The sequence below is a fragment of the Spermophilus citellus genome (assembly GCF_964194105.1).
Source record: "Spermophilus citellus genome assembly, chromosome: 2".
NCBI classification, from domain to species: domain Eukaryota; kingdom Metazoa; phylum Chordata; class Mammalia; order Rodentia; family Sciuridae; genus Spermophilus; species Spermophilus citellus.
The window spans coordinates 189,982,118-189,994,125 of record NC_138183.1 but is presented as its reverse complement, the minus strand read 5'-3'; the positions used below and the strand labels follow the sequence as shown (position 1 = coordinate 189,994,125).

The following is a 12,008-nucleotide window of genomic DNA, read 5'->3' as shown; positions in this document are numbered from 1 at the left end:
CTAGAATCATATCAGTTAGCATTGATCTCACCCTCTGCTCTGCTCCCACAATACTAATTATACTTCCTCTAAAACATACTTTGTGTGGTTTTAATAGGCAACAGAGAGGTAGATATATACAATACTTTCAAAGTACCTACTCTAGTGTTTGCCAAGAAGTCAAAGGCCTCATATATGTACTAAAATGAAATGGAAAAACCTTTGGTCCACAATGTGCATCATGGGCTGGGGGTATAGCTAAGTGGTAGAGTGCTTGCCTAGCATGCACAAAACCCTGGTTCAACCCCAGCACCGCTCCAAAAACAAAAGCAAACAAACAAAACAATGTGCATTACATTCTTGGAATTAAAAGTACATACTAGACTGAATAATCAGGAAACTCAATCCTAAATCTATGATTTTAGCAGTCACTTTATCTGTTTTTCACTTTCCTCATCTACAAAATAAAAAGCTTTAACTAGATCATCTCTATGGTCCCTGGGCTCTATCTTCTATGCATCTCAATGTGCCAGGAACTTGAAACCCAGAAAAGACCTACATCAAGTCTCTTAGAGACAATTATGAAACAGAATTAGAAGGCTTAGCAAAAAATAAAATAGCCATTTGCCATGAATATCACATAATCTAAGTCCCTTTCTTTTAAAGATTAGAATGAGGTTTTCTTCAAAATATTTTTTCTCTCTCTCTGTGCTGAGCAGTGTGCAGAGGATTACAAATTCAAAGCCAATCTTGGTTAGTGAGAGTGTCTCAAAATAAGATTTAAAAAGGGATTGGGGATGTAGCTCAATGGCAGACTACCCTGAATTCATTCCCCAGTGCCACAACCACAAAAAATAAATAAAATAAAATAAAAAATAAACAAACAAACAAAAAACTGTCTCTCTCTTATGCTTCTATTTTGGAGGTAAAGCATTTTAGTTAAAGCCTGGTGTATATGAAAAATCACTGCATCAAGTTTTCAGTTCTACTACTACTCAGCTAAATAAACCAACTCATTTCCACCTCTATGGACGTAGTTTCTGTCATCCACAGGAATTAGATAAGATGATTTCTATAAGGTCATCATAGCTCAAAAACTCTATGGAATACTCACTCTTAAAATATGGAGTTCTTCCATGACCTGTACCGTGAAGTTGCCTGGTTAACTTTTCTACCTAGAATGTTTTCCCCTACACCTGACTTGATCCTCAATCCCACCCACAGCAAGCACCTACTAACCCTTGAACTATCATCTCCCATGCAGGTATTAGAGGAAATATTTATGGGAAAAAGAAAAAAGATACTTCTCTTTTGAGTCAATGTAATTGTTTCCATGCTTTAAAAAAATGTGCCCCTATGAAACAAGACCATTCAGTTGTAAGTTGAAGCATAAACTGAATTAATTCATTTAAAAAGCAATACAGTAAAATATAGCAAAGGTCATTAATATTAGTACGTTTGAACTCTCTTGTTCAATAATTTCCTTCTTAGAAATTTATCCTAAAAGGGCTGGGGTTGTGGCTCAGTGGTAGAGTGCTCACCTAGCATGTGTGAGGCACTGGATTTGATCCTCAGCACCACATAAAAATGAAATAATGGAATTGTGTCCACCACCTAAAAAATTGTGTCTACCACCAGCTAAAAGATAAATATAAAAAAAAGAAAAAAATTTATCCTAAGAAACAACAGAAATTGACTCTATTTTTTTTTGCAACTAGCTAATAACAACCAAAAAAATTATACACATGGTGTTTAATATGTTATCAACACCACAAATATTATGATGGTATATATAAACATGGAAAAAACTCCATATAATAAAATACAAAATTGTACATTCACTAAGTACAGTCACATAAATTGTATATAAGTAAAAAGTGATATGTAAAATGAAATAAGTTGTTTGATAGAAAGAGGAGGAATATCTTTTATTTCTTTAATGCCAATTGTTGGCATTTCAATAAAATAGATCTCTCCTGAAGGGACAGGGAAGATTCATTGTTTTTGCAAATGAAAAATGAAATCAAAATTCAATACAAGTAAAATTTTAGTTTGAAATTTTTTCTTATAAAATTCTCAGCTTTGACCAATGACTTATCTTTATTACCATTAAACAGTTGTGCAATAAGTGTTAAGATCCTTATTATCATTAAACAGTTGTATAATAAATGAATCTAGATAGTCTAAATTAATCTCTTATATTTTCAGAATCTCTTTAGGATTCAAATATTTATACCCTAAAAGAAATAAAACTGAGGCTGGGATTGTAGCTCGGTGGTAGAGTGCTTGCCTCTTGCATGAGGTCCTGGGTTCGATCCTCAGCACCACATAAATAAATAAAAAAATAAAGATATTGTGTCCATCTACAACCAAAAAATATATATATTAAAAAAAAAAAAAAAAAGAAAGGAAATACAACTATTCTTTGGCCAGGCAAGGTGTAGTACCCGTCTGTAATCCCAGGCTGAGGCAGGAGAATTGCAAGTTCAAAGCCAGCCTCAGCAATTTAGCAAGGTGCTAAACAACTCAGTGAGACCCTGTCTCTAAATAAAATACAAAAAGGGATGGGGGTGTGACACAGTTGTTAAGCGCCCTTGGGTTCACTCACTGGTACCAAAAAAATAAAAATAAAAAGCAATAAAACTATGCCTGTAATCCCAGAGCTTTAGGAGACTGAGGAATGAGGATCACAAGCACAAGGCCAGTCTCAGCAACTTAGCAAGAATCTGTCTCAAAATAAAAGTAAAAAGAGCTGGAAATGTGCCTAGTTGTGAAGGACTCTGGGTTTAATTCCTATTATGGTTTTTTAAAAAAAAAAAAGAGAGAGAGAGAAAGGGAGATAAGACTGTATTTAATTCTCAGGTAAATATATGTACATGGTTTTATTAAATCATCCTCATATTCCTTTTGAAAAACAACCAACATAAACATTTATTCTTAAATTTTATACAAACTGGGCGCAGTGGTGCACACCGGTAATCCCAGCAGAGCCTGGGAGGCAGAGGCAACAGGATCATAAGTTCAAAGCCAGGCTCCACAACTTAGCAAGGCTCTAAACAACTAGAAGACTCTCTCTCTAAATAAAATATAAAAAGAAAGCTGGGGATGTGGATCAGTGGTTAAGTGCCTCTGGATTCAATCCTCAGTACCAAAAAAATTAAATTTTATTCAAAAGGGCCAGGTGTAGTGGTGCATGCCTGCAATCCTAGTGACTCAGGAGGCTGAGGCAAAAGGATCACAAGTTCCAGGCCAGCCTCAGCAACTAAGTGAGGCCCAGTATAACTTAACAACACCCTGTCTCAAAAAATAGATAAAAATGGGCTGGAGATGTGGCTCAAGCAGTAGCGCGCTTGCCTGGCATGCGTGCGGCCCGGGTTCGATCCTCAGCACCACATACAAATAAAGATGTTATGTCCGCCGAAAACTAAAAAATAAATATTAAAAAATTCTCTCTCTCTCTCTCTCTCTCTCTCAAAAAAAAAAAAAAAATAGATAAAAATAAAATGAAAAGAAGCCAGGCACAGTGGTGCACGCCTGTAAATCCAGCAGCTCCAGAGGCTGAAATGGGAGGATTGTGAGTTGAAAGCCAGTTTCAGCAATTCAGTGAGATGCTGTCTCTAAAAAAAATACAAAATAGGACTGAGAATATGACTCAGTGGTTGAGTGCCCCTTAGTTTAATCCCCAGTATCCCATAAAAATTTAAAAAATAAAATGAAATGGGGGTATAACTCAGTGGTAAAGCACCCCTTAGTTCAATCCTAGTACCGACAGGGAAAAAAAAAAACTAAACATTTCTGCTCTGGCTATATAGTTTTTGTTTTAGTGTGTGTGTGTGTGTGTGTGTGTGTGTGTATGTGTTGCTGGGGATCAAACCCAGGCCCTTGCTAGGCCAATACTCTACCATTAAGCTATACCCCCAGCTCCTTATACAGTTTTTAAATTTCAACTTACTTTCATTCTGTAGTATGTTAATGGCATCATCTATAATGCAATCTGGCGAAAATCCTGCAGTCTTTGATAATAAACCCAACAATGATGCAATTTTCAGTCTCACAGATGGATCATTTTCCTTGAATAAAAGAAACAACTGTCATCTTGATGCTTTACTCTTAGCTAACCAACAAACAGGAACAGAATATGGGAACATAATATGCCAAAAGAGATTCAGAGATCCAAGTATTCTAAGGCTTCATTTCTGAAAAATAAACCTGATACATTTCAGGAGAGAGTTTTTTTCAACCAGTTTTCCCCTCTTCCATTTGTTACACCCAAATACTGCAAAATGAATGGAAACTTCTATTTAATGCCTTCCTGATATCATTACCTTCTTACTAAAAATGTGCAGTTGGTACCTTAACTCCACCGTGTAGTCATGTCAGACTTAAGTCATAGCCACTTATACCACCAACAATGTCAGGCCAATATTGTTGCAAGAACCAGGGTTCTGGAAGTCTCTGGAGAATCTTTTAATGTATCTATTTTTTCTTTTCTTTTTTCTATTTTTTTTTCTTCCCGGCACTGGGGTACTTAAATCAGGGGCACTTTACCACTGAACTACATCCCTCAGCACCTTTACCACCCCCTTTTTTTTCAGGGGAGTACTGGGGATAAAACTCAGGGACATTCAACCACTGAGCCACATCCCCAGGCCAATTTTGTTTTTTATTTAGAGACAGGGTCTATCTGGTGCTTCAATTTTGCTGAGACTGGCTTTGAACTTGCAATCTTCCTACAGCCTCCTGAGCTGCTGAGATTATAGGCAGCACCACCTCACCCACTTCCCTGCCTTTTTGAGACAGAATATCATCAAGTTGCTGAGGTTGGCTTTGAATTTACAATCCTCCTGCCTCAGTCTCTTGAATCACTGGAATTACAGGTGTATGCCACCACATCCAGCTTCTACCTACTTTTTCATTCAGATCATAAGATCCTAATTAGAAGACTGGGGCAGGCAAGTGTAATTGGCTGAGTATAGGTCACCTCCCTAAGCCCCAAGGTAGACTGAGATATAAGCAGACTGGCCATTTTAATTTTGATAATGAGAGATGATCTCTAACAAGCACCAAGATTCCTGTGGTGAGAAATCTCTTCCCAAGACTAAAAGGAACATGTCCCTTTGTTCAAAATTATAATTAAGTGCATAAATAGCATAATAATCACCAATAAAAAACTGTTCAAAAATATATGTGAAATGTCAGTGCTGAGATTAGGTAATATTTCTATACTAAAGACAAAAATTATTTAAATGTATGCTCAAAGGATGAAGGTCTTGCAAATAAGACCAACTCTTAACCTCCCACCTATTGTTTCTCAGGAGAAACCAGGTACAACAAAAAGACCTCAAGTGAAAGAAGGGACAATAGACACGTAGACAGCAGAATTAAAATCCTGGCATGCTATCCTATTGTACACAAACTTAGGAACATAATTTTTGTGGGAACTTAATCTTAAAGTATAAAATACAACAAAAACAGAAAGGGCTTTGCAATCAGCCAGACTTAGGTGTGACACTCAGTTCATTGTTCAATATATATATATATCGTAAAGAGGTAATTAACCTCTCAAAACCTTACCTGTGAAATGGGGCTAATAATCTCAGAGGGCTACTGAGGGGAAATGACAAGCATAAAAATGAGCACACATTAGGCAGTCAGATAGTAGTACCCTAATATTATTTCCTTCAGCTAATGTTGGGTTTATTCTTTTTTCTGGTTAGATTCTTGATGAGATTAATTAATAAAATATATTAAACTCCTAAAATTCAAAAGAAAAAACAAACAAGCTTTCACAAAAATGGGCAAAGAACTAGGCATTTCTCTAAAGAAGATATATAAATAGCTAAAAAGTAGACGAAAAGATGTTCAACATTACTACTCTTTAGGGAAATACAAACCAAAACAACAAAGAGATACCACCTCACAACCATTAGGATGTTACCATCAAAACAACAAAAACAAGTGTTGCCAACTATATGGAAATATGGGTGTGGTGGTGCACAACTGTAATCCCAGAGACTCAGGTGGCTGAGGCAAAAGGATCTCAAGTTCAACACCAGCCTCAGCAACTTAGCAAGACTCTGTCTCAGAATAAAAACTAAAATAGGGCTAGGGATGTCCCTCAGTGGTAAAGCACCTCTGCTTTAATCCCCAGTACTACCCCACCCCACCCCGCCACATTTTAAGAGAGGTTAGGGGAAAGATGGGATATAGCTCAGTGATAGAGCATGTGGTTTAGCATGTGCAAGGTCTTCGGTTCTAATTCCAGCACAACACAAAAAGAGAAATAAAGAATAAAGGCTACTTTGCTGAGAGACAGAGATACATTGCAGTTAGATATGAGGGCCTTAAATTAGGACAGGAATAGCAGAAGAGGAGAATATTTCATTCCAGAAATGAATCTGGTTACAGAGGGGTCATAATTGATGTTAACTCTTCCTTTGTGTTCCCACTGCTCTTTGTATATACTAAGCAAACAGTACTTGTCTCCATGGGGTATACTGTAAGCTTCCAAGGATAGGATTTGCATCTTTTATTATCTTTGTATCCACAGTGCCCACAAATGGAAGATAATAAAAGCTTGCCACATGAACACCTTCTTATTTATTTACAATAGTAACACATTCTGCAGATATAATACCATTCTTACACATAATCCCATCGGGTCCTCAAAATCTTCTTACCTTGTAATAATGTTCCAGAAGAATTCTGACTACTCCCTCTACACTTTCTGCCTCCACAGGCTTTCTGGCAAACTGGAGTAGGTACTGTAAAGCATCTGCTGGGGAAGTAGCTTTACACAAATCTATATGAAGTGCTGCAGATTTACTTGGTTTTGTCAGTCGAAGTTTCTTAGTAGCAATTTCCTCCTGTTGTTGCTAGAAGAGAGTAGAGAACATAAGACATTAAAACCTAATTGAAAACACAAAGTCTGCAAATTAAACTTTGCCTAATTTGATGGAAATAATTTTCCCTTATAGTAAATACTATATTTAGTTAATAGACCTAGCCTTACAAAAAATAGTATGTAAACTGGAAAAAGAGCACTGAATTGGTGACATGGCTGAGTCATAATTTTGCTTTCAACGACCTCTACAACTTTGGGCAAGTTACTGAATTTCTCTATGTCTCAGTTTCTTTCTCTAGAAAATGGGTATACTAATATTCTGTTCTAACCTATCTCTATGGACTATGGTAGCTTTAGAGTTAAGAGGCAACATAAATGATATACTCTATTCTTCTTCTTCCTAATCCATTCCTTATTAAATAAGGATGTATCAAGAGTCAGCTGTGGTGGTACACACATCTATAGTCCCAGTACTTGGAAGGCTGACATAGGACAGTTTGAGCCCAGGAGTTTGAGACCATCCTGGGGACCACGATGAGATTAAGGAGGAGGAGGGAGAAAAAGGAGGAGGAGGAAGAACAAGAAGGAGAAGGAGGAAGGAGGAAGGAGAAGGAGAAGGAGAAGGAAGAAGGAGAAGAAGGAAGGAAGAAAGGAAGGAAGGAAGGAAGGAAGGAAGGGAGGGAGGAAGGGAGGAAGGAAGAAGAGAATATCAATTCTAATAAAATATTGAGAATTTGCTAATGCTCAGCAAGCTCAGCTTCCCTTCTTAGAAAACTAGAACTGAATAGGACAATTTGACCACTGATAAAGAGAATAGCTGTAGGATTCAAACACATCAAGTACATTTTAATTCATGAGTTCATATTGATATTAAGAAAATCACTGTGATTTTTGGAACATCCTAGGGAACCAACTTAGCATCTTCAGAACTGGTAAATAAATGGAAAATAAGGTTTTCATGCTAACTTTCCTACAACATTTATGCCTAGGGTAACTAATTTGTTGGTTCCATTTTTTTAATATTTATTTTTTTAGTTTTAGGTGGACACAATATCTTTATTTTTGCTAAGGATCGAACCCAGTGCCTTGTGCATGCTAGGCGAGCACTCTACCACTGACCCACAACTCCAGCCCCCACCAGTTTTTTTAACAAGATTACTCTAATAAAGAAAGATTGATATAATACTGTATAATCACTTTGGCAACCCTAAATGAATGCTTGAATCTACTAAGCAATGATCATTAATGGCTGATGATATCACACACAAAGAGAAACAAAGATGAAATAGTCGTGAAGAGAAGGAGAAGGAGGAGAAGGAGAAGGAGAAGGAGGAGAAGGAGAAGGAGAAGGAGGAGAAGGAGAAGGAGGAGAAGGAGAAGGAGAAGGAGAAGGAGGAGAAAACAAAAATCTCCAAAACAGGGGCTGGGGATGTGACTCAAGTGGTAGCATGCTTGCCTAGCATGCATGAGGCACTGGGTTCGATTCTCAGCACCACATAAAAATAAAATAAAGATATTGTGTCCACCTAAAACTAAAAAATAAATATTAAAAAAATATCTCCAAAACAGACCTGACTTCAAGCTAACTTCCAAGATTAAATTTTAAAAAAACAGGGAACCGAGGAACATGTTAAACACCACCACAAATATGAAATCAGCAAAATGTAGGAAACTTAGAGGGCAAAGAAATAGTTTCTTCAACCACAACAAAAATAAAATTATGAGAAAAAACTAGAAGTTGACATTAAAGCCATAGATTAATAAAACTAAAAACCACATCAACCAACTGCAATATGTGGGCTTTTGTCGCCTGATTCAAACTTGGAAAAACTATAAGACAATCAGGGAAATGTATATACTGATAATTAATGACAATTTAGATGTCAATTTTGGGGGCTGGGGATGTGGCTCAAGCGGTAGCGCAGCTCGCCTGGCATGCATGCGGCCCGGGTTCAATCCTCAGCACCACATACCAACAAAGATGTTGTGTCCGCCGAGAACTAAAAAATAAATATTAAAAAATTCTCTCTCTCTCTCTCCTCTCTCACTCTCTCTTTAAAAAAAAAAAAAAAAAAAAAAAAAGATGTCAATTTTGCTAGGGCATGGTGGTGCAGCATGGAAGGCTGAGGTAGAAGGATCATGAGTTCAAAGCCAGCTTTTGCAACTTAGCTAGGCCCTAAACAACTTATGGAGACCCTATCTCTAAATAAAATACAAAAAGGGCTGGGGATGTGGCTCAGTGGTTAAGTCCCCTGGGTTCAATATCCAGTTCTCCATGCCAAAAGGTCAATTTCTTTAGATATAAAAATGGTATTGGGGGCTGGGGATGTGGCTCAAGCGGTAGTGCGCTCGCCTGGCATGCGTGCGGCCCGGGTTCGATCCTCAGCACCACATACAAACAAGGATGTTGTGTCCGCCGAGAACTAAGAAAAAATAAATAAATATTGAAATTCTCTCTTAAAAAAAAAAATGGTATTGGGTTATTTTCATAAATTCTTAACTTTCAGAGATACATACTAAATTAGTTACAGATGAAATGATATAATGATTTGGATGTGTTTGAAAAAAAAGGTAGGGTAGGGAGACTAGCTGAGGTACAGATAACAACTGAAATTAAATGATGGCTACATCAAATTTAATAAACTATTTTTCTGTTTTTAGGGGAAAAAGAGGAAATAAAACTAAAACTGAAGCCAGACATGGTGACACATGTCTGTAATCTCAGCTACTTAGGAAGCTAAGACAGGACTATCAAGTTTAAAGCCAGCATGGGCAATTTAGTTGAGACCCTGTCTAAAAATTTAAAATTTTTTCCTTTTTTTTTTTGTACCAGGGACCACTGAGCCACATCCCCAGCCCTATTTTGTACTTTTTTTCAGAGACAGGTCTCACTGAGTTGCTTAGCACCTCACTTTTGCTGAGGCTGGCTTTGAACTTGCAGTCCTCCTGCCTTAGCCTCCAGAGCTGCTGGGATTACATGTGTGCACCACCGCCCCTGGCTAAAATTTTAAATTTTTAAAAAGGACTGGGAATATAGTTCAGCAGTAGAGTGACCCTGGGTTCAATCTCCAGTAGGAGGGGAAGTATCAAGGTAAATCCCAAAATATTACAAGAAAAACCCAACTAAGCAAACTAACTTCTCTACAAGACTATGTGTCCATGCTACAAAGATGTGCCCAAAAAATACAGGAAATGACAATTAAGCTGTAAATAAAAACTGTGAGATCACAAAGGGCTTGGGAATTTGGTTTTAGAAAAAAGAGGAGTTCCTAATGAGTATAGAAGACTTGAAGACTTGATTTGTAAATGCAATTATCTTTATTATAATCCTAGATACACTGTTCTGGCTCTCCCAAAAGGCAAGAACACAGTTATGTATTAGACTTTGTGGCCCAACACTTTTTATCATGCCTGGTACAAAGTAATTACAAATTTTTTATTGTTTGTGTGTGTTTTGCTGAAGACTGAATCAGGGGTGCTTTACCACTGAGATACATCCCTAATCTTTTTTTTTTTTAAGTTATACATGGACACAATGTCTTTATTTTGTTTATTTATTTTTATGTGGTGCTGAGGATGGAACCCAGGGTCTCACATGTGAGAGGCGCTGAGACACAACCCCAGCCCATCCCTAATCTACCGCTGAGACACAACCCCAGCCCATCCCTAATCTTTTTTGAAACAGGGTCTCACTAAATTGCCAAAGCTGGTCTGGAACTTGAGATCCTCCTACCCCAGCTTCCAGAGTTTCTGGGATTAAGGCGCATGCCACCCGCGCCTGTAAAACATGTCAATCATTCGTTTATTCAACAAGAGTTTACTGAGGGACTCGTCACGCAAGTAATTTCAGCGACTCGGGAAGGTGGGACAGTTAAATCGCGAGTTCAAAACCAGCCTCAGCAATTTAGTGAGGCCCTAAGCAACTCAGTGAGACCCTGTCTCTTAAAAAAAAAAAAAAAAAAAAAAAAAAAAGGCTGGGGGGGGAGTAGGGCTGGGGATGTGGCTCAGTGATTAAGTGCCCCTAGGTTCAATACCAAAAAAAAAGAGTTTATTGTAGGGCGCTGTGTGGGACTGTTGCTCAATAGTAGGGCGCTTGCCTCACATGCCTGAGGCACTGAGTTCGATGCGCAACACCACATAAAATAGGTAAATAAAAATAAATAGATAAAATAAAGGCATTATGTCCATCTACAACTTTAAAAAAAAAAAGTAAAAATAAAGGGCTGTGGATGTGGTTCAGTAGTAGAGCACTCCTGAGTTCAATCCCCAGTAGGGCAAATAAAGCCTCGGAAGCAGAACACCAAATGATTTGGAATCAGCCTCTTTAGAAACACACCAAGCACCTGACAGGGGCTTGGCCCACCTGTCTTTAAATAATTCCTACAATTTCGAGAGAGGAAAATATTTCCCTCCTTTTTAGGTGCGCTGTTCCACCACTGAAGAGCTCTACTCCAAGGAACCTTGCCTTCGAGTGCTTTGACTGGACCTCGAGGCATTCCACTTGACCCCTCTCCTAATTCTCGAATAATCTGCATATGGCCCAACTTGTCTCTGGGAGTTTGGGGGACCGAGTTGGAAGAAGCTCTGCCACTACCTGGCAGAGATCTAGTATATCGCCGGAAGCCTCAATGTCAGTGTCCGTAAAACAAGGATGCAACCGTAAGTCGATCTAACATGGTTTTGCGAAAGAACAAAATGAGATAAAGGATAAAAAAAAAACTCTGTAAATTGTAAAGCGCTATTTGTTTCTTCTAATAATTTTTAAAGGTCAGACCACACATATTCATAGCGGCTATAATCTAACACGCCCACTAACTTGCAGTCTCAGAGTACATATGTCAGAGTGTCGGCACCTAATACAGGCCGTGGCGCCTGCTCGGGCGGCCGCTAGGGACCAGATAAACTTTACCACCCAGGACCGGTCCCGGGACCTTCTCTGCCGGAGCTTACCTGAACCACTTTAGTGAACTCCTCATAAACCCGCTTTTTAAGGTGCGCCGCCATGGCTGCCCCCGAGCCCTTTCGGCCTCCGTACACAACGACGGAGGCGGGATAAAGTTAGGCGGAAACCCTTCTCCCGGAAGGAACCCGCCGCGATCCCACAAGGCCGCGGGGTTTCAGGAAACAGGACGCTTCTTGCCGCTCCGCTGCCGCCCGCCTCTGCTTGCAGAGCTAGCTAGCTCCT

General features: G+C 38.6%; 1 protein-coding gene across 1 annotated transcript in view; it reads right to left on the bottom strand.

Moving 5' to 3' along the window:
- Positions 1 to 12,008, bottom strand: part of INTS4 (integrator complex subunit 4) — a 114,169-nt gene extending 102,161 nt beyond the window's left edge. Inside the window, exons 1-3 of the mRNA XM_081279107.1 lie at positions 11,774 to 12,008; positions 6,660 to 6,854; positions 3,932 to 4,049 (exon numbers count right to left, since the gene is read on the bottom strand). Of these exons, the coding sequence (XP_081135233.1) occupies positions 3,932 to 4,049; positions 6,660 to 6,854; positions 11,774 to 11,827 (367 nt within the window). The 5' untranslated portion in view covers positions 11,828 to 12,008. The remainder of the gene's footprint in view (positions 1 to 3,931; positions 4,050 to 6,659; positions 6,855 to 11,773) is intronic.